The sequence below is a fragment of the Larimichthys crocea genome, chromosome XVII, assembly GCF_000972845.2.
Source record: "Larimichthys crocea isolate SSNF chromosome XVII, L_crocea_2.0, whole genome shotgun sequence".
Classification (NCBI taxonomy): Eukaryota; Metazoa; Chordata; class Actinopteri; family Sciaenidae; genus Larimichthys; species Larimichthys crocea.
This window is the reverse complement of record NC_040027.1, coordinates 25,866,067-25,889,899: the sequence shown is the minus strand read 5'-3', so window position 1 is coordinate 25,889,899 and position 23,833 is coordinate 25,866,067. Positions and strand designations below refer to the sequence as shown.

Here is a 23,833-nt window from a genome sequence, read left to right as displayed (position 1 = left end):
GGCTTATCAGCCTCTTCAGGCTTTGGCCAGACTATGTCTCTCTTGACGTAGGTCACTGAAGGAGAGACGTGAGGAAACACTGCTGTGTAAGGCCAAAGGGACAGGTGCACCAACACAGTCAGCAGCTGGAGCTCCAGCATTAGCTGCACACATCAGATGATCAGATGTAGTACAACATGTTGCAACATCTGGGGCACATGTGGGAATCATGACACATAGGAACTGACATGGGCTTCACACTTTATACCATGAAAAACCACAAATACAAAAACATGTTTCCCATGTGCAAAGTATTTTTCACATGTAGAACACAGGGCGTGACACACAGCTCATAGAACTCATGATGCTTTTAGATCAATCCCTCCATTCTCTTCTGCTTATCTGGGGTGGGGTTGCGGTGGCAGCAGTAGCAGGGCGCTCCTTAAGTCCTTCTCCCCAGCAACGCATTCCAGGTCCTCCTGCGGGATCCAGAGGCGTTCCCTGGCTAGATGGGTTTTAAAGTCCCTCCAGCTCCTCCTGGGGGATCCAGAGGCATTCCCTGGCTAGATGGGTTTTAAAGTCCCTCCAGCGAGTTCTGGTCTGCCAGGATGTCCTCTGGATCTCCTCCCAGTTGGATGTGCCCAGGAAGACCTCCAAAGGAAGGGGCCCAAGGGGCATCTTAATCAGATGCCCAGACCACCTCAGCTAGCTCCTTTTGACATGAAGGAGCAGCAGCTCTACTCCGTCCTCCCTCCGAATGTCCGAGATCCTTACCCTATCTTTAAGACTGGGCCCGGCCACCTGGTGGAGGTTATTTCGGCTGCATGTATCCACGATCTCATTCTTTCGGTGACTATTCATATCTCATGACTGTAGGTGAGGGTTGGTAAATAGATCGAGAGCTTTACCTGGGTGGCAGGTAAAACATTTAGATGATTGTCACAAATTGTGTCAAAAGTGCTACTACTTTTTTGGGTCATACCTCAATCAAATCTAAACACAGAAACATCCATCCATTTTCTGTGACTGCCTATCTTCACTAGGGTCATGGGGGGCTGGAGTCTATCTCAGCTGACACAGAGATATGATGCACATATTTTTAGATACACTTTCCAATGGGATCATTATCTGTCTAATGAGAAAAGATGAAGAAAGATTTTAAAATTGCAGAACTTGCCTTAGAATCATCAGGTTTTCTTCAGTATCAAAGTAATCCACTGATGAGTCCAATGTACAAACATGGGTGGTCCGTAAACAGTGATACTAAAAGCTAATTCACAAATCTTTAAATGGTTCCAATTTGACAAACTGTAAACAAATATCAGACAGGGGTCCACAGTGACAGACTCTGAAAACCCCTGATGTTGGCCGTTCAGATGTTATTTTGACCCATTTTCTAAATTGTGAATCATCCTTTCAGGTTTTCATCACCACTGTTTCTTTCTTTGCATGCGTGGCGTCATACCTAACCCTCTCTTAACCTAACCCTGCAACAGGTAACCATCTGTTCCTTCACCCATCCAGACATACCCATCTGCTATAGCAAAAGAGAGACGGGTTCTTTTCAAGACTTTGTGGTAAAATCCTGTTCTCACTCACACGTCTGCTCTTCATGTTGTAAAATCGATATCCACTCCAACCCGAGATTTGTCAGTGTCATAATTACTTTATGCTGTGTCTGCTGTTTCCAGTCCAAAAGAAACAATAGAGAAATCTAATCCACCCGAAAAAATGAAGCAGACACCTTGCTTTGATTGGATGTGATGCATTGCTTTGACATGCGATTCTTGCTGGTGGAGTTTTTCCTCGTGCTGCACTAAGTATCAAATACCCAAATATTTTGTCCCACTGTCCAGAGCAGCGGGTGTGGTCCTATCTCTGAGGGGAAGTCTTGGCTCAGGGAGGATTATGGGACTTTGCGTGAAGAGGAGGGGGTTGTTGATTTTAAGATGATGCAATTTTAATGCCAGCATTCATTACATCCATAATCCAATGGTGTTGTATATGGCTGGGAACAGCCCTCGCCCACATTGTTTGTGTCAAGTCTGTGTATATGTGTGTGTCTGAGTGTACATATCAGATCAACCAGGACAGGGTGACAGCTGTCCTATGAGGATTAGCTGTGTGTGCATGTCCTGTTGTTCTGAGTTTAGCCTACTCTTCATATGCAGACAAACACAGCAACAGGCTGACTCTCTAATCTTGCCCTTTAGATTTCAGTCATAATTACTTACATGCACTCAGTCAAATGTTTACCCTAAATCTTCAGTCTAAAGTCTATAAAGTGTGACTCATAACCTGTCATTAAAGCTGAACTATAGTTCTAAACATAGAAATAGCCTCCAACAAAAACATGGAGAGAGCGTTTCTATAGCAGTGCAGCGAGGTGGAGAACTCTTAAATGCATGTTTTAGTGATGTTAGATGAGGCTGAGTCTTTTTTCGTCTAGCTGTATTCACGGCATGCTTCTTCTTCTTTTCTTTTCTTTTTTTTTTTGCAAAACATTGCTCAGAATTTGTGGGCTGAGTCTCTCTGCTCACTCTTGTTATGACTGCTGTTGGTCTGCAGCCATCGAGTAGGCCTTGGGAAAAGCAGACTTGTGTAAATGTATGCTCCTTAGATTCCTAAAGTGCAGGACAGATAGGCAGCACTGATCAATGTAAATTTATCTGTACTGTGTTCTTGCTGTATGCACACACACTTGAACACACAGATGCAGTGGTTTCTGACCTATTTGGCTTGTGAACCCTTTAAAGGGAAGCAACATGGACCTGCTGCAGATCAAAAGAGAGCAAAGATTACAGTCTGAAAATAATTTCATGTTAGGTTAGAAATCAGTGTACAAATAAAAAAAAAAGGTTTCCAGGATTGAATTGTCCTGCTTCTTATGTAACACAGATATATAAATAGCCGTTCATGCATGTTGTTTTCTCTTCTGGTAGTGTGAGCCCCTGAGACAGTGTCTGAAAGCAGGTGTCTCGCACCTAACACACGACAGAGGCTAACCCCCGCAGCCGTGCTGTCTGATTGCTAATGGATTGTTGGCTTGTTAGCTCATTAGTGGTTTGTTGAGGCTGACTGAGGTCTGACTTCTTGAGCTCCAACTCAAAAGAGTTTCGGAGCAGACATTAGACGTGACGACAGTGTGTCACAGTAACCTACATTAGGAAGTAAATCTGCTTTGCTGGAGTAGTCACTCTGACTGAAGTCATGTCAGCAGAAAGTACCAAAGTATAATCTGATGTGATGATTTGTTCAGAGATGGAATAAAGTAAGTAAGTAAGTAGATTAAAAAAAAGCCTGCTATTATATTATGGACCTCAACTCATACTGAACAGTAACCTGTGGTTTGACACTTCACTGCATCTAAAACAATGACTGATTTGATTTAGCAAGGTCTAAACTGAGGCCTGGATTATGATGGATTACGGATTATGTCTCTGAGCGGAATATAAATGGAAGTGATGTAAAAAAGATAGTGTGCCCTGAAAGGGTATGATAACACCAATACTTGTTTGTCTGGTGATACATATTATAATAAATCATTGCAGCTGAGACAAATGGTAACCATAGTGATGGTTTATCCTCGCTTCACTGTTGTTTATTTTGTATATAAATAACAGAACTATTCCCATTCAATACTTCAATCCGTCCTTCATGCTTTCCAACTAAATTAAATGCAGAAAATACAAAGTATGTGGCATTCTCCACCCCCACCAGCGACTCTGTACCCACATTACTCTGGCTCAGTCAGATAAATCTGTCTTGATGATCTTTCAATATCCATATTCAAACATTTGACTGAAAAATTAAACTGGGCTTCTCGGAGAGAATTGCAGGTTGTCTGTCATCCTCCAACCATGAAAGTATGCAGTCAACCTTCATGTTTGTCCTTCACTATTCACGAGATATTGTCATGCAGCGCCATCATATAGCCGGTTTATCACAACACATTACACCTCATCACAAATGACAAATTTCATGCTCGTCATTGTTCTCTGTATGAAACAGTTGGATGAACTTCCTCACAGTCAAAGAGAAATAGCCATCTCATAAAACTATTGTTGAAGCTTCCAAGTTGTCTCACATTTCTACTCATTTAAATCTAGTGCCTACAGCACAGGTAACTACCTACCTTTAGACAACCCTCGTGTAAGCAGTTTTGTTGGTAGATGTGGATTTAAGTACTGCGCACCTTTTAAACGGAATGAACTGCAAACTGTCTTGAGCCCTTGGATATTTTGAAGCTTTATTCTCTGATGTGTTCTGTGATTCTTGTAACTGTTTTTATGAATTCCTTCTGTGGATTGTGTTTTGTGAGTGTTTCTTGTTCTCACGTCTGTCTTGGGAAAAAAAGATCTTATTCTCAATGAGACTGCCTGATTAAATAAAGATTAAATAAAAATAAATAGTTGAAAAAATGCACTTGTGTTTTTTCATATCACAGAAAGTCCAGTTGGCAGTCTTTATTTTATCTATAACTCCTAAATGTGACAATTAATCGTGAAATGGATTTCATCTTGAGGCCCTCAGGTACTGCCATCTTCTGTTTATCAGTGTGATGAATCCCAGGGTCTCAGCCCCTTCCAGCACTGCAATCGATTTCCTCCAGAAATCAGACTTATGTCATTTATTCCTCCGGGGTTCATACTCGGAGCACGAACACACTACCATCAGACTGTTTGCATCATATAACCTGATACCAGGCTGCCTAAACATCTCAGGTTTCTCTGTCAAAGATTTCCCTGAAGCGTTTTCCTCAGGGATGTTTTCATGCACGCTGCGGTGTGGCTCTAACCCAGAGCAAAATGGAGTGGAGGAGATGATGTGTGCATGCTCTTGGCAACTCTAAATGCCTTTTCCTGAGCTGGATAAAAGGTTTATTTCACATGAAACTCCTTTTAGTCCACAGATTGGCGCTCTTTATCCACAGCCATGTAGAAAATCAGGAGGTGGTTATGGAAGATTTTTTAGTGGGGAGCAGAGAAGCAGGAGGAGGGAGCGGACCTGTGAATGGCTTCATTAACACGGAGGAGATAGGTTCATTAACACTCAGCAGCCATGCCGAAAAGGAGAGCCCCACTGGTAGACTTGGGAGGAACAAGGCATGCCACGTGTGTGTGTGTGTGTGTGTGTGTGTGTGTGTGTGTGTGTTGGCAGGTGCAGGAGGTGATAATTGGTAGTAGTCTCATGTTTGCTCAGGCACAGATCTAAAAGTGGAGATCTTCACTGTCTCATTGGCTTTGAGATCCCCAAATCCCTCGTGGCTGTCTCTGTGTGTCTTTGTCCCCTTTCTTCTCTTTCATTTTTCCGCCTTTTTTCTCTTTCTGTCTCTCTTTTACCCTCCTGTGTCCAACTCTGTTTTTTCTTTTTCTTTCCCCTCTCACACAGAGACTAGACAGACTTGTGTGCCGAATTTTAACCGGCAGTGCGTCTGACGCATGGTCATGCAGAAATGGAAGAACGCTTGTAGCAGTTTCACAAAATCAAAAGAAAGAAATGTGCTTCACAATTTGATCAGTCAGTCCACAACAACAAAACTTCTATTTTCACTTATTTCCGTCATTTATGAATTAAAAGTGTCAAAAATGAGCTGGTTGCAGTTTGGCACATGTGGGGTCATTTCCAAACATTCCTTGGTTTCGGCTTCACGAATGATTCTGGTTTCTGGTTTCACAGTAAACTGAAAGTGCACTGATGTGAAAGGACAACAAGGTTAGCATCATAATCAGTAACACAGTGACGAGAATGAACTAGACATTGTCGGGTTGTTCAAAACAAGCACAATATAAAAGAGAACCAGACCAGAAATTTCGATGCAAACTTTTGGTTCTTGACAAGTTTCAGTGTTGTTGATTGTTGTGTGCATGCTTCTGTAATTATGCTGATTTAGTTACAAAATGTAGATTGGCAGTGTCCCAGGATCTTACACAAACTCTGTGCTACAGACATTTCTGTCAGTATTTAAAACTGTTTGTAGTGACTCCCCAGATTTCACACTCAGTCACATGGTAGGTGAGGCGGTTTCTTGACAAGTTTCCATAAAAAGAAGAATCAGGGTTTGACATGGCTTTCTTTGAGTGATGTTGCCATTTATTGAAAAGTTGCATGGATACTGTTACTTACATTTGATGACTTTTATGGTATTCAGTGTTCAGTTATTGTCTTACAGGCTAAATGCAAATGGCTCCCTTATTAGTGTTGTGTTAGGGTGATTATGGCAACAATCATAATGACGATTCATTTAGTCAGGGTATAGCCATATCAGTACTGAGTTTCTGATTATTTAACACAATCACACAATGAATCTGGAACAACAAACTCTTTCAAAGTATAATAATAAATAAGATGAATGTAACATGCTCAGCAGGATGATGTGCTTAATGTCTTCTTTTATTCAGTTCTATCTGCGTGATATGTCTGACTTTTCTCTAACTTATTCAGTATTGAATTTACTTGGTGACTAATGACACGCTGTCATCTCTGAGCATGTTACGTGCACATAGTCATCACTGTGAACCGATACATGCAGGCTGTCGGAAAGCTTACTTCTAACTTATTTATACAAGGTTTTGGGACTGTAACAACGGTCCCTGCTGCTCTGCACACCCAACATAAGTTTACTGTGTGTGTGTGTTTGTGTGCTTGCTGTGCGCCATGTGATATTTTCAGCATTGGTCGAGTGGGGGTAGTGAGAAACAAAGTTAATTTTCTGATTGTTTCACAGCGGTTACACACCCACATCCCCGTACTAATCTCCACAGTGCCTTATCTGGCCAAAGGCTCTCTTTCTGTCATCTTGGGCTTTTAGGGAAGTGTAAAAACACTGTCATCTTGATTATCTTGTTTTTTCATCAATAATAACATAATTGAAAGTAAAATTCAATGAATGCTTGGGAGACACAATGCAGTTCATCACCAAATCCAGGCAAGTGTCACATCTCTGCCGGTCTGCAAGTGATTATTTACCTGGATGGTAGGAAAATACAGTGTGTTTATTGTTTTATTTGGATGCCCATTAGCTGCAGCAGAACTGCACCACCTATTTTAACTGTGTGCTAATGTAGCCTGCTTCTGAAAAGGAACGGCAATTATGTAAAGTTTGTAATTTGTAGTAAATGAACTGAAAAAAGCAAACACAAAAGTACAGTCCCATAATCATGTGGTTGAATTCTGTGTTTGCATACAAGCGTTTGGTCCATGTCCTTGCCGTCTCCAGAGACCCTTTAGTGTTTGCAACCAGGCACCTCATCGCCCACACTTCAGCTTATCGCCGACGAGAGGTTGGGGCGGGTGGATCAGCCTCAACATGGCTGCAGTGTGCTCCTTAAGCCACTCAGCTAATCTGCCAGTCTGTTTGCATGTCTAATGTGTGTGTGGGTAGTGTGATTAGAGGCAGATCAATGCCGGGATTGATCAGAGCCTTAACAAACATAACATTAGGAATTGATGAGTGCGTGTGAATTTGCTCAGACAGCCTGATCTGGGGACTGTTAATAGCCTTCCATTCTGTCAGATTCACAATGGAGAACATTGCTAAGGTGTCTTTTTTATGTATGTATGTATGTATGTATGTATATATGAAGGCCAACACATCTTGTATGAAAGTATGAAAAGTATGAAACCCAAGTGAAGCCAGTAAAATTATTCATAAAATATACAGACAGTATATCTGTATGCGGAAATTATTCACCTTCAGAATAATTGTCTAGCTTTTATCGTGTGGTTATAAATGGACAGTTTCTGTAAGCGCTCTATTAAAAATGAATTGGGAACATACTTTGTGACCACAGGTCCAGTGGCTAGTCTGATTTCTCCAGAGACTATTTTTGCGGTTCCGTACTGGTGCGCTGCTACAATTAGATAAAGAAGAATAATGAAGTAAATCTCATTTAGCTGTGAGAGTCCACCAAGACAATCAGCAGTTGTCGCAGATCTGCGCTACAGATATCGACTGTCTGTCCAACACTGTAGGAATAACAGATGGGGGGCTCTGGTTAAGATGAGGCTTTTCTTAAACCACTTCCCTATGTACTCTGCCTGTGAGCTCACAAGCACTACTGATCTCACTGTGTGTGTGTGTGTGTGCGTGTGTGTGTTAAATGGAAAATCCGCCGTAAAGCAGATTTATATCGCATTCATAAAGCAGATTTATATCTCTGAGCAAGTCAGCAATTCAGTGTGATTGTGTTAATTTATGCCGATGCACCGCAACATGATGCAGTAAGACGCACCATGATACAAAACACTGCGCCATGCAAAACAATATGATGTGATTTAATATAGTATGATTGTCTGTCAACAAACATACTGTAGAGATAACATAATGCTCATGGCAGGAACCTCTTAGGGGTCACTGGGGCAAAGTTTTGCCTCTGGACCCCTAATGTTTCCTTATTACCTCAAAACCTCTGTGCATTATTCATGTACTTTATCACCACCATGTTTCAATCAGGTGCAGTGCACAGAACAGACTGCACATGGCAGCTTCTAAACACACCCAGAGACTAGAGAATCAACCCAGTCAATACTGAGATAATGTTGCATGGCCCTGTGTCTGCTCTGTGTCTGTTTAATTAGCAATTCGATTAAACACAGTGTTATTGAGGAATGTGTATTACATAAGCAAAGGCAGCCACCGACTAAAAAATTTCATCTACTAGGGAGTTTCATTTACTCCAGGAAATTTACGTGGGAAGTTAAACTGGGGAATTTTGGAAATATTTCAAATTGGAAACTTTACAATGGGAATTATGGAAATGGTATGAGGATTAATGGGAATTTATGGAAATTAACTGAAAATCGGGGGTGATTTAAACAAACATAAATGCATTTCGTTTCGTCGTGAGCATACATCCATGCAAAATATTACAATAAAAAAGAAGACATTTCAACAGATTTCATTGAACAACAAAAACCTGAATGTTGAGTAAATAAATATTACGCATCCCCCTTATTGAGGAGTAGCAGATATTCAATGTGTAATTGTATGAAATCTGATTGTTTCAGTCAGCATTATGTTTTCACCAACTATATTTAAGTTCACTGTTAAGGGCCAATTTTCGATTTTGTAAATTCCAACATTGAAAATTCCTGGAATTTTGCAACCCTACTGGTGAACTTAGGCGTGCACTTACTAACGTTAATATTTTTTTCAAATCACTTCTTTCAATAGTTGTGGCAAGTACAGTGAGATTAAGGTTAGTAGCAAGATCATGGTTATGGCAAATCAGCTGTCCTTAGGGCCTAGAAACTAAAACACTTGGTAAAGGTGAGAGAAAGACTGTGGATGCAAACCACAAGGTCCAGAATTCAGTTTGTAAAGGCACTGTGCTGCTGGGTTTGCTAAATAATTTAAGGCCCAACTTGGTTGATACAATACTAGCACATTATCCGTTAAATACAAAATAAAATAAGTCAATTGAAATCATCAAAAAGAAAACTGTGGGGGTTCTGGGGCCCTGTGGCATTGCTGATCAGTCTTTTTGTGAACATAAATAAACCATCCATGCTCAAAAGACAGTCCCACCATTGATTGAAAGCTCAAAATATTAAAATCTTTTATTCAAGGAAAAAAAAAAAAAACCTCTAGCACTCTGTTTCTTTATATTGCAGCCATTACACAGTTTCTAAGAAGATTAAAAATGCATGAGCAGCAGCAGTGGAAAACAACCCAGTTTCTTTGTGAATGTTGCTGTGTGCTCGACAGCAGCCGTGTGTGAAGTGTGTTAAAGGAGAGATCTTTCTGTTCAACATATAAGCAGGTGCATTAAGGCTGCCAGCTGTGGAGCAGGAAGGCACGGTGGGTCAGTAAGTGGACAGACCTGTGAACAGCAGGTGATGATAGTGGCCTCTCAGAGGCGTGGGCTCTCATTGCCTATGATTCATCTATCAGCCCTGTGCTGTCTTCACATGATAATACCCTGACAGAGTGTGTAATGCAGGTATATGACTGCAGAGCTCTGACTCTTTTTGTCTGCATTCTCTCTGCCTGTGTGTGTTTATTAGCAACATATTGGCCTTTCAGGGCCGTAGCTGATTGATTTTGCATGCTTCCCACTGTTATCTCTCTCAGGAGGGGCGGGAGTGAGCCGCGCAGCTCCGCCCACTGAGGCCAGAGGAAAACACTGGCTTTCTGAGCAGGGGCAGTTGCTAGGAGAAAGCAGGGCAGTTGCCAAGGGAAACCAGGGTGGCGCAAAGAAACAGTGCACATTCCACTAGTGAGGGAGTATTGTTTTTGACAGAAAGGAGATAAATTGAGGGTGGGGGAACACTGCATAGTTCAACTTTTAGGTCATTCCTATTGCAATATTTGAAATGTATGAAGAATATGTATGTATGTATTTGAAAATGCTGCAATGATTCCTCAAGTACCTCGAGTAACTCGATTACAAAAAATGTGACATAACGTGCTTATGTTACAGGCTATGCGTCGCCTGCAAAGCGGAACAAAGACGGAAGGGGGCTTTTGGTAATGTGTGTGGACAGTGTTGATGTTCAGAACAGCAGACGCCGGGACAGAAAACAGAGAAAATGAGCAAACACAGCAAAGTAAAAGTGATACGAATACCGTAATTTTCAGACTATAAGCCGCTACTTTTTTCACACGCTTTGAACCCTGCGGCCTATACAACAGTGCTAATAAATTCTAATTTATAGAATTTAATCTACTGGCCAACGGGGGGCACTCTCTAGCAGTAAATGCAAAAGTGAGACAGATGTGGGGAAAGAAGACAGTAGTTTTGATTTTGATTTTGCGCATCATGCACACACCCTCATAATGGAAAACACACGAAGATATGCATCTGATGCAGCTTTTAAGTTAAAGACAATCGATCTGGCCGTCAAAGAAGGAAATAGAGCTACCGCACGTAATCTTGGCATCCCGTGTTGGTGCCGTACTGACGATTTTCAGGCACAGTTTCAAAAAAGCATGTCTTAAATAAAAAAAAAAAAATAAAAAAATCTTCTGTGTAGCATCTGTCTTTGTAAATATCTCATGTTACAACATGAAAACCTGTGGCTTATATTCAAGTGTGGCCTATATATGTACAAAATCTATTTTCTTTTAAAATTTTGCTGGTGCAGCTTATATTCAGGTGCGCTCAATAGTCCGAAAATTACGGTAATTATTTTATCCGATTATACTCGTTTAATCGATGGAATATTCGATAGAATACTCGATTACCAAAATATTCAAAGGCTGCAGCCCTAGTAGACACCTTCCATGGTTTGAAGCTCAGAAAAGAAAATGGAGACAAAAACAAATGGGAAAGCAAAAGGAAGATCAAGTACACAATTTCAAAAATCAAAAGGTATCCTCCTAATGCTAAAGCTTAATTATTGAATAATAACAGGAGTTTTAGGTCACACAAAGACTAGGATCAATGGGGGACTGCAGCAATCCTCTCCATCCAATGTGACTTTCAAGCTGCCTCATTAACGTGTTCATTATCAATACAATTTCTTTATTACTGCATTGTTCAGTCTATAAAAAGGTAGACAAAAAACTGAAAACTGCGTGTCACAAATGTTCAAAATAATTCTCTAAAGGTTCTCAGTTGTCCAGGTCATCTTTCTTAAACAAGGGTTAAATCTGGGGCAGCTGCTCTGGTTGTAGGCCCGTGAAGACATTTTGCCTCTTGTCCGAGACAGTGACAGTGTTTCTACACTGCTACTCAGGGAAAGGGACAATCTACCTGTCTCTGACGTTTATTATTTATTACTGTATGTAGCTCTCCAGAGTCACAGACTTCACACAGTGCAGATGTTGATACAATGACAATTCTGCTTTAACATAAACAAAATAATTGTAATGTATAACTAAATTATAATGCAACTTAAACATGATGATGCTCGGACCTGAACATGAAGACATTTTCTCTATCCATCGTGAAGTAGAATTTAATTGAAATATGACTCAGTACTTAATCAGCTGTCAAAATTGTTGATTTTTTAAAAAACACATTTCAGTCGCGCAGCTGTACTAGACGCTGATCTACATCAGCATCCAAGTTTTAATCACGTGTATGAATGGGATTTTTCTGGAAGCCCTTACATGTTTGACTTGATGCTTAATAAAACAGAAGTGTTTGAAAAAAGGCCTGGCGTCAACCGAAGTCTTTCCTTCGAGGTGAATAAACCAAATCTAGATTTAGTGTTATGTTGTCAGTGTAAATTAACCCTCACACAGCCAATTCTGCAAATATGAAACCATCTCGAGTTGTCTGCCAACATGAATTATTCCCATCACTGATGTAAACACAGCGTTAAAAATCCTGAGGGCAAAACAGTGTTAGTTGATATAAAATAATAAATCCTAAGACCAGGATGATGCTCTCACAGCTAACAGTGTGGTGCACATTGGTAATTAAAAAAAAAAAAAAAAAACGTTTCTGCCGCAGAGGAAACTAGCACACAGTGTACAAAATGTCAGGTTCTAATGTCTTAGATAAGTTGTCGTTCTAAGTGACGTGACAGGACCTGGCAGGAACCTCTTAATTTAATTTAAATTCATGAAATATCATCCTCTCTATATTCTCTGTCTGCATGGGTTGGGTTGACAGGGAAGAAGGAAGTCGGCCCCTGGCTTTGCTCCTAGACAGAGTTTATCTAGCAACACCCAGCTGTCACTATGACACACAAACACACACACACACATACACACATTAAGACTGCCAGCAGCCTCAAAGTTCAGCAGTGTTTGTGAGTATTTAGCAGACATAAAATTGTTTAGGGAGAGTCACTAGTGATGCTTTAATCCTGTTTAGCTCTCTTTGTTGTCTTTTAATCTTTGCTCAAGTGTGTGTGTGTGTGTGTGTGTGGGTTCACGTGTGCCTTCGTTTGTGTGTGTTCATTTATGTAAATTGTGTTAAGCCTATCACAGAGCTGCTACAGCTAGGCCTCCACACCATGTGGGTTTGACTGTTAGCCTCCATCCTGTCTGTTTAACATTCCACCTTTCATGTCTAAATGTTGACTTTAAAATATGGCCTCATGTGCTGATCAATGGCGCGCACACTGACCCCGCGGCGGGTTTAATGATTCATGTGTTTTCTTGATCAGCAGTCATTGCGCTCTTCCTAAGTCTGTCAGATTAGACAGGATAAATCCCCTCAGGTCAAAGTCGACGTCCGTCCCACTTTAATCACATCAAGTTGACCCTCACTGCGTCCTGCAGACACAAGATCAACACACTGTTGGCTTTGCTCTCACGGCCTCAGCTGATGTTTGTCACTGTTTGTGTGGACAGTCCAACTACATCACAGTCACTGATGTTAATCATTGATATGAGTTCTCAGTTTTTACAAGAAATATTCAAAAAATAAAATATCGTCAACTATGATAATCAGACCCCCTGGCAGGAGTGTCAGTGACCCTGCTTTTAGAATCAATGATGTAAACAGCCAGCTTCATCATTTATGCAACTGAATTTTATCCCATTGAGAGCCAGTGTCAACAGTAAGGTCGCTCGCTTGGTCCATGACCTCAGGATGAATGAAAATGAATCCCATCAGCCCCAGCTCCACTTTGTGTTTACTGCCAATGAGCAAATGTTAGAATGCAGACATACTAAACTATGGTGAACATGTTAAATATGAGACATGCTAAACTTCAGCATGTTAGAACTGATATTAGCATTTATAGTTTTAGTAAAACGTGATATTTTGATTTGTTGTAACTCTAAAGTTGCATGTTCTCATGCAGTTTGCTGTGTTTGCAGTCAGTCAATGGCTTACATCATTTAACTACTAATTTACTTCAGTTCGTCAGCTTCATGACACCATTTTTTCAAGATCACTTCGATGGTATGTTGATATGAATCCAGATACCAAAAAAAAAACAAAAAAAAAACAGACTAAGTTGAACTTTTCAGGCAGGGCAGTCATCGGCAGCACGTAAACTCGACTTGTTAGCACTTAGCCTCCTCTTCGTATCTTGTCGTTAGTGTATATAGAGAGGAGAACTCTTGAGCCTATTGAGAATTCATAGAAGATACATACATAAATCATTGTTGTAAATACTAAATCATATTATGTGATAGGTTTGCCAGAAGCAGAGTTTATCAGGACTTTTTGTCCGATGTTTATTTCCTAACAAATATCTTGACCAGGGAAATTATTCCAGTGCACTGTTGGAGGACTTTGAGTCAGTAAAAGGTGTCATGAATCTGTCCTTTCTCACCCTGAGGCACTGATAATCATTCAAACTGCTCCATTAGTTTGGGTGTCAGTGGAGAGTTTTGGCCCATTGTGGCCTAAATGTGATTTTCAAGGCCTTTATTCTGATATGACTAATAATCTGAGGAAAACACTGGGCTCTTATCGCTTCTGAGGCGTTATTATTTAAGAATATTGGTAGCTTTAGTCCAAGCAAATCTTGAACACTTTCCCTGTCCTGTTCTCTATCCATGCAATCTCCGAACCCATCAGCTATCGTCAGATGGCGATTAAGCCTTTCATATCTGTTCATAGATTGTTATCCCTGTGTATTTTCTGTAAACACTTTCTTTTCCATCTTCCTTATCATGATGTAAAGCTTGTAGCATTTGTGTGTGAATGTGTGCATGTCCGCTGGGCTTCTCGAAGTAGAACTACTGTTATGAGCCTTTTTTTCCAGCGAGGATATTGATCAGATCCCAGCAGGGCATTGATCAAGCTGCACTTGTGCAAGCACATTCAGGATTGGAAAGGGTTCTTGGGAAATATTCCTCTGCCATTACTGACTGTCACTTAGCACATAGCACGTCCACATCTTCAGAGATGAAATAAAGTTGAAAATATTTACCTAAAGTTTATCGAAGTAGTTTATAATTTGGAACCAAGATGCACATGTTGAAACTATCTATGGAAACACATAAACAAGACTAACTCTGTGTCCCAGTTACATACAACAATATGCTGATTCTCTGTAGGTTTTTAGAAAGCAGACAGTGTGCATGCTAAATGATGTTGATTTTGTGTATGATGTTGACTATACTCCAGTGATGCAATGCACACAAAGGAAGTGGAGGAGCTGCTCACAGATGAAAAAACTATTCAAAATAAAATATATATCGTAGCTGTTGGTGGTGAAACAGCTCCAAACCCCAAATTTGAATACATCCAACAGTTGTTGAGATATTCCACGATTGACCAAAGATAGACTACAGATAGACTGATATTCATTGCCATCCCAACAGCTATGTCTTGCCTATAAATTGTAAATCTTTAAATGGCTCAGTTTATGTTTTTTACTTGGGGCCTTTTGTTGGTCCAGATCTTGGAATCTGCCCACTCAGTTGACCAATTATGTTCAGGCAACATGACATTAATGATCTTCTGAGCATTGCGAAGGGAGTAACACTTAACCAGTCACCGACAGTGTTGACTAATGTTGTTGTTAAGCATTGTCAACAACAATAGCAACTGCTAAAGACAAATAGACACTGCTTTCGAGGCTGTTCGATGACATTTTTTTTCAATGTCACCTGGCGTCATAGTTTGTTTGTGCTATACTCTGCTCAATTTTAAAACCCTAGCAAAACGAGTGTGTTGGCATGGTGATCAGTGTTGACGTAAAATGTGATGGATTCAGGCATTGGTCTTTACTGACTTGTTAGTGAAAATCACATCCCCCCTGCCCCCACAGAAATAGGTTAGGAGAGGTTGGAGAGAGGTCAGACTAAGGATGGAAATGGAGCGTAACGAGTTGACAGTTCTGATATCAGGCAAGCCTTGGGCTACAATAATGAGTCAAATAAACAAACAGTATTTTGTCAAGGATAATGAATGAAATATGAAATAAATTGAATACCATTTTATATATATATATATATCTATATATATATATATATATATATATATATACACATATATTTTTGGTCCTGTAACTATTTATACCTTCATGACCTCTGCTCCATTCACATTCAAACAGCCCAGGTAACTAAATCACGTAAATGACTTCTAGGTGTCTTGCAAGGATGAACTGATACAAATGTTTAAGCAGAAACACAATCTCACCACAAAACATTCATTTAGTGGCTGTTCTGCAGCTTTTGATGATGTCACATGATGGATTTTATGCAGGTATTTAGTAGCTGCTGTAGCTTTCAAGGGCTTTAAAAAAAAACACTGCAACGAAAATAATGTATTTAAAAAAATAAAAAAAAAATCTCCTTCTCACCCCGGTGGGGTGCTATCCGTGTCATCCTCAAGCTCGGGTCCTCTACCAGAGGCCTGGGAGTTTGAGGGTTCTGCGCAGTATCTTCGATGGTCCTAGGACTGCACTCTTCTGGACTGAGGCTTCAGATGTTGTTCCTGGGATATATATATATTCACTACTGACTGTTACAGCTCCCTGCTGTGTTGGTTTTTTGTTTACCTCACTTCATGTTGTTGTGCTGTCTGAATATTGAGGTTGAACTGGTAACCCACCACCAACTGCTGCCCAGCAACATCTGTGCTTAGTTCTGCCCCAGTTCCCTCGATATTGTGGTTGGTGGATGAGGGAAGGGAGGGTGGTGTTAAATCAGACAGTTCTAACAGCATGTAGCAACATGAGTGTTTTTGAACATGGCCATGGATAATATATGAGAATTTTACACTGAGCTGGTAGAGACCATCAGAGACAGTGAAGTATGTTACAGCTGAAGGAAAGGTAGTGGGTACTGGAGGAAGGTTTTTAAACTTTATGCCAATCTATTGTGAGTGCTCAGGTTGGTGTCTGAAACATCGGATGAGAAACCTCAGTAACATCGAATTTCTTGAGGAAACTCAAGAAGGCAGAATTCCCATGGAGGGCTCTGATTAAAATCGCCCAAACCACATCATCGAATCGAATTAAATCAGCTTCATCGTATCATATCATATCATATGGTAATCAATCATAATTCATTTTCTGCATTTAACCCATCCTAATTAGGAGCAGTGGGTAGTCACTGTGCAGTGCCCGGGGACCAAACTTCAGATCTAAGGCTGCTTCTTGATCAGAGGCACTGACTGGAAAAATTAACCTTCATGCAAACTACCTCCTCTGGGAATCGAACCCCTGACTCTGGATAGGGAGCACTGTGAGCATCAGTAAAATGTGTGGTGAAGTGCTTTACATACTGAAAGCCATTACCCACCACAAGAACAGCCTGTTCAGCCTGCTGGAAGTACAGTCTTACAAGCAGTACAGAAGTGTCTACCACCATACCACCACCAGCTTCTCTCCCCAGACTGTTTGGTGTGCAACCAAAATGTAGAATGACCAATAAATGATCCTTTGATTGTTTGTAAGAATACTAAGATAATTGTTAGAATGTTTTTTGTTCAGTTCACCATTCAAGTGTCGTATGCAAATAAATATTTTGCATCTACATTTATCTTCTAAGTCTTTAGTCTTTTTGTCTTTGTCAAATTGAACAGCACTGAAAAAACATAACAAAACAGTATTGAATTATTCTAGCCATGGGGAGCTGCCTCCTTGAAATCTTGTTGAATACAACACAGTACCACATATACATTCACGTGACAGGTTGTGAACTGAAATAAACAACAAATTGCCACTTTTTAATCTAAAATATCATATTAGATTATACAACAACATTTCCACCAATCCCCACATCAAAATGATAACAGTGACCTGTGTGATGTAGTCACAAAGGAGTATTGTCGTGATACCGTCCTTTTATTAAATTCAATCTGATGCACTTTGTTCTTATGGATAAAATACAGTTTGATAGGATTTTTTACTGCAGAACACTGCAATGTCAGTGGCTCTCAAACTTTTTTGGCTTAGGACGCCCTAAAACAAAAGTGACTTCCACCCTGTCAAGGCGTGCATATGGTGAACAGCTCAACCAGAAAATGATTTTGCCTTTTCAGCTTGTTTGATTTGATTCATCATCAGAGGAGGCCTGGAGGCTGAAAACTCTTTAATATTTCAGGGAAAAAAAAAAAAAAAAAAAAAGGACATGATATGAATTTATAAAGCAGACAAATTCTTTTTCTATCTCATTACGCTATTGTACAGAGGGCTGAAAAGTGCCTGTTTAAATGAAGACTGTGTGTCCAATAATAAATTATGTTGTGTGTTGTGTTATGTATGGTCAAAGTTATTGGTAGTTCTTCAACCATTTCCTGCAAAGCATGGAAAGCATTTTGCTGATTGTGCTCATTAGATATGATCACAAGTTCTACCTAGGTTATTGTGATGAAACTACATTTTATTCACACTGAACACATTGTAATGCGATGCACTAAGTATCACAATAAATATGTGGTCTTCTTGGGTATAAGAAGTAAAAAAATTCAAGAGTGCAGTCATTTGACTTCCAACTGCACATTTGAGGATAGGAATACAAAAGCAGACACACACACACACACACACACACACACACACACACACACACGCACACATTCAGGGAACAACAGCCCTTATTGCTTCTCCACAGACACCCTCTCTGAGTTTTCTCTCTTCCCCTCTCTTCTCTCTGTCTCATAAGTGCTATTTCCATCCAGCCATCAAGCACATTTGAATTCAACTTTTATCACAGCACTAAAAATAAACTATGAATAAAGTGTATTTTTATCAGCTGAAGAGAAGTCAATACATTTGCATCCTGAATGTGAAAAACAACCATTAAAGACATAAATAGGAGTATTGTTCTTTAGTGCTATACAATATATGAATATCTGAGTGTTTCTTTTCTCAGGTCATACAGGATAGGATTGAGTTATGTTTTCTGGTTCCATTTAGGGATCTGTCTATCTATATCTTGATTTTTGAAGCTCTGATGGCAAAAGATCTGTATTATAAACTGTGTTCTAGCAATGTAGCTGTAATGATGTTGGTCACTTGGACCACCGCTTTGGTCTAGATTAAAAATCTATAGAAGTATTGGATGTATTCCCATCAAATTTTGTTCTGGTTTCTGTTCGGTTCATACAGTATGTACAAAGAACCTCAAAGATCCATCAGTGTGGCTGTTATTAGTCTTCTTTATTAGCGTAGAATGTATAGAATGTAACGTTATCAGGATTTATTTTTACTTGGCACTGTCACTTTGAAATGGGAAATGTAAATGGTAGCAGATTACATCAGTTAGAATTAATGTTAACCATGACTATGCATAGGACAAATCAGGCCTTACCTAACTCAACATGCTACCCAAGTCCTGGTACAGGCTGTGGTCATCTCACAACTAGACTACTGCAATGCCCTCCTGACAGGCCTCCCAGCCTGCACAGTGAAACCCTTTCAGGTGATCCAGAACGTGGTGGACACGTTACCCCGCTGTTCATCAAGCTCCACTAGCTACCTGTAGCAGCCCATATTAAATTCAAATGGCTAATGCTTGCCTACAAAGTATTCTCTGGTCCTTGTCCTGCTTGAATGCCCTTATACAGACAAATGTTACCTCCTAACCATTTTGCTCGACATCTGGCTCTGCCAGAGCAGAGAAATCCAAACTTTTCTAATCGGTTGTTCCCCATTGGTAGAATGCACTACCAGTTCCTACCAGATCAAGGGTGTCCCCTTCTACCTTTAAAAACCTCCTGAAGACCCAGTTCTATAGAGAGGACATCCTCTCCAACACTACTTACACTCACTTTTTGTTTGCTTTGGTTAAAGCGTCAGATAAATGACTAAATTTAACTACACTGATAAGACGTCAGCATGAAATTCTTCCTTGTTGTCTGGTTAGTGTGTTCTCTGCTGTCAGTGTTCTGCTTAAGATCACTCTGTAACACCACTGTACATCCGTGAGTAGAAACAGGAGACAGTAAATTAGACAAGCACTAAAAACTGCAGTAGCTCTGCCTTCTCAGCCAAAAGAAGATATTACCATTATCTTTTAGTTTTAATAATTTATAACTTTAGTTACTTCCAAATGCTGAAAGCTGAACCTAATTATTTTTATTAATGGGATGGGATTCAAAAGGATTGTGATATGTCACCCGTAGAGCCGAGACGACAAGTCGATTGATGAGTCAATTGACAGAAACTGATAAAACATTCATTGTTAAAGTAATTAAAGTAATAAAGTAACAAAAATTCTATATATTTCCACCTTCCCGAAGTGATTTGATTTTTTGTAATGAGCGTTTTTTTTTTCTTTCATTTTATTAGATCACTTGATTAATTGAAACAGTATTCTATACAGCAATCAGCCCTTAGCTGCAGCCCATCATATATGTCAATTGCAGACTCGCATTTGGAAATCATTATGGAGATTTATCTGAGGCTGTGTTGGAAGACATTTCAGAAAACATCGTAATGTCTTTGTAGTTAGTGCATGATCAATAACTACAACTTTTAACTTTACTGCAGAAATATTATCAGATTCCTCATTTGCATCCTCCTTCTCTTGCTTGATACTCCATCACTTGTCAAAAGAAGTATTTGGACAGAAACCAAAGCTGCATCCTTCATCCCCTCTCTCCTCCATCTGAGGTGGAAGAAGCCATTCTGGATGCACTGACTTGTTGGTAATGTGCCGACTGTGATGAGCTGACATTTGCCGTCGACAGCTTTGTTCTGCTTGAGTGTGCTTGTGTGTGCCCAAATCACACTGCGGACAAACTTATGATGATTTCTGGCGAAATGCAGTCACAGTGCTGCGTACCTCCCCTCAAGCATCACAAAAGCAGTTTCCTCTCTGAAGGTATAGACTATACTTGGCAAACAAACAAAGAGGAGAAAACCTGACTGTTCCTGCTGAAAGCTGGTCCCATTCCTGCCCGTTTATGGTTTTTACTTTAGCAAATCCTGCTTCAGATTTGGGATTTACATGCAGACTAAACTCTCTCTGGCCAGGTCCATTGATCTTTCATAATGCTCATCTAAAAGCAAGTCAGGCTTTATATGACTTTTTTCTTCTTCAGCCTCTTTAAAAGGCCTTTTATCGCTTAAAATTTCCCTTAAGCAGAAGTGATGGTTTGACAGCATCACATATATATTTAGTATCTGCTTGTTCACTGGTAAATAATTCAAACCCAGTGTGTTTTTTAAGGCTCAGAGAAAAATATTCCATATGAGAGCATCTTTTAGTGCACTTTTTTCCATTGACATATATGGAAAATTCTGGGGTCTTCACAAGACATTTCTGGGCTGGATGGTCGGTTGACTCCTCCCTGTGGAGGTGTGCCAGGGACGTCAAACTAGGAGGAGGCCGTGGAGCGGTCCCAGAACATGATGGAGAGATTAAATATCCCATCTGGCCTGGGAAACCCTTCACCCAGAAGCCCCTCAATTTTTCCAGAAGAAACATAAAAAAATTTCTGGGCTATCATCTTAATGAAGCTGTTTTTCACGGTTTGGGTGTGCCCCCTCAGTTCCAAAGAAAATCTTAATGCATTTAGGAGCACTAAATCAAAGGCAACTGGGTTTGCTTTAGATTCTTGAAGATGTTTGGAGTCCAAGTTTAATGTTCCCTGTGGAGTTCTTGTTTGAACTGGATGCACATTAGGGTGCACATGGGTAACTCGAAACAGTCCAGTCAGTGGTTTCACACGGCTACACTGATCTACCCATGGCAGTAATGCACCACAATATATGTGTCAACAAAGGCAGAGAAGATCAAGATGGTGAAGCAATGAACACAGATGTAAACACTTCTGCTTTGAATGCACACAACACGTGTGGAAGGAAATGCATTCAAGAAAACTCGGCAGGGTTCCTTGAAGGTCACATGTGGGTTGTTAGTCCACCTGGCATGTGAGAGTCTCTTGAATCCTTTAATGCTAACCTTCTTGGACATTTACTGTCAACATGAACCCAGTGGTGGTTGTATTTAGACGTCTAACCTTATCACAATGCAACAATGCAGCACACACGCACAGATGGAGCAGGTCACACAGGTGATTGATGGGTCTGTCTCTGTCTTTTCCTCTTAGTGAGCTTCATGGACTGCGGTGGAGGAAAGGTGTGGCTCGAGGTTGGAGATCCTTCTGATTTCAGGGTGAGTCAGAACGGTTCAATCTACGCCCTGCGGCACGTCAACCTGGTTGGAAAGGGAGAAGCCGCGGTAGTGGTCTACGCTCGAGACCTGCAGTCCAAACAGGTCTGGAAGACCAAAGTGCACCTCCACGCAAGATCTCAACAGGTAACAGAGAGCTGTTTCAGCAAGATGGAATAACCATTTTCTGGTTATTCACAGTGACCATTTTCTCTGTATTCGTTGAAATGTTTGGTTCTAAAGTTTCCATAGCTTTCCACCATGATGAATGTGTATTTAATGTGTATATTTATCACTGTGTAGTAGAGAGAGCGCTTCTTCTTGTGTTTGTTGTTTATCATTTAGATGCAGTTACCTAAACACACTACTATTGCTATATGAAGATATAAAGCTTAAAAATAATATCTCAATATTTTGAGGCGACTACGGCATATACGATATATAATAATAATAATAATATTAATAATACTAATAACATTTATATAGCATCTTTTATAAGCAAAGTCCACAGGCATGGAGTTCTATATCACTCTGTATACAAATTTACTCTTAAATAGTGTCTCATAAATTCTTAAATATATGCTGATCTTATATATTATGATGCCTTGCTGTAGACTAAACTATCCAACAGTATAGAAAACAGGACTGTGTTTACAGCTCAGTGGAGCTAAGAAAAGGTAATTATCTCCTTAAACCTTAAACATCTATAGCAGTAAAAGTTTTACCTGTTGCTTCTGCACCTGGGAGATGTTTGCCGTCAGGGCTTCCTACCAGAAAGGTGCTGTTTGTGTCCCGTGTCTCAAACTATTATTCATGGATTACTGTGAGATAAGTGTAAGAAGTTGTTGCATCTTTATGAATACCGTGAGCTGTTTGTCAGATTAAACGCAAACACAAGATATTTCATTTTTTGACATAAGATTGTAGATTAACTGTTTAAAAGATTATTTAAATAATATTATTCATGTGCAATAAGTAACTCATCCAAATCTGTAATTGAATTAACTGCAGCCCTAATTTGCTCGTTAATGCATTTTGTTAAGTTGGTTAAAAGGCTCATGACTGGTTAACTATACACATTATAACATGACTTTGTTGAACTTATTATTTAGTCATGCCATTTTAAAGTTGTCATTTCATGTATGACAGACTGTTGCTATGGACACAGTTCTTAACATAGGCTCTTGAGGACCACAGCAGATACAATAAAATCATTTAGCTGATCATTATTGTAAAATACACACAGGGTGGAGGGGCCTTGAATCTGCCTGAAGCTGTGGACTGGTTTGCTGCACATATTCAAGGACGAACAAGTGCTTATTTTATATATTTTGTTAATTCGCTGTAAGAAGACAACCCTCACTGTCTATAAAGTGAATGTACAGTCTGTGCACACACGTCAGCTGCCGCTGAGGCATTAGACATTTGAATAATCGCGAGTTCATTAACGCACATGGAACCTGACAGCGTTAACACATACGTGGATCTTACTCTGAGGATGTCAGTGTACGTGTGAAACCTCTCTGAGATGGAACTATAATTTTTGACAAGCAGAATCATTGAACAGTCCGAATATGATGGGCTGTTATTTCCCCCTGAGGCTTCAGTAATGTTGGATGAACTATGCACAGATATAAAATCAGCTTTTTCCAGCCCAGCAGGTGTCTGAGGTTGGCCAAGTACTGATTGCGGAGACAAAGCGAGTCAAACAGCCATCTGTTAGTTTGTTTCATGTACAACAGCGATAATAAGGCCCTCTGCATGTATTTAGACAAGACACCGGCCTTGATTGGCTGTTCTTCTAAACACAGCCCAGAAATAGCCGGCTGCCATATGCTTTAGCTGCTCTCGGTGACGCTCGCTGCAGTCGGGGAGAGGAGGAGAATCGCAGAGAGTGAAAGAAGCTGTCAGCAATCCTTCATAAAGAAA

General features: G+C 40.2%; 1 protein-coding gene across 1 annotated transcript in view; it reads left to right on the top strand.

Annotated features, from left to right (window-relative positions):
• Positions 1-23,833, top strand: part of LOC104922761 (cadherin-2) — a 90,791-nt gene that overhangs the window by 20,316 nt on the left and 46,642 nt on the right. Inside the window, exon 3 of the mRNA XM_010735686.3 lies at positions 21,843-22,051. Within this exon, the coding sequence (XP_010733988.3) occupies positions 21,843-22,051 (209 nt within the window). The remainder of the gene's footprint in view (positions 1-21,842; positions 22,052-23,833) is intronic.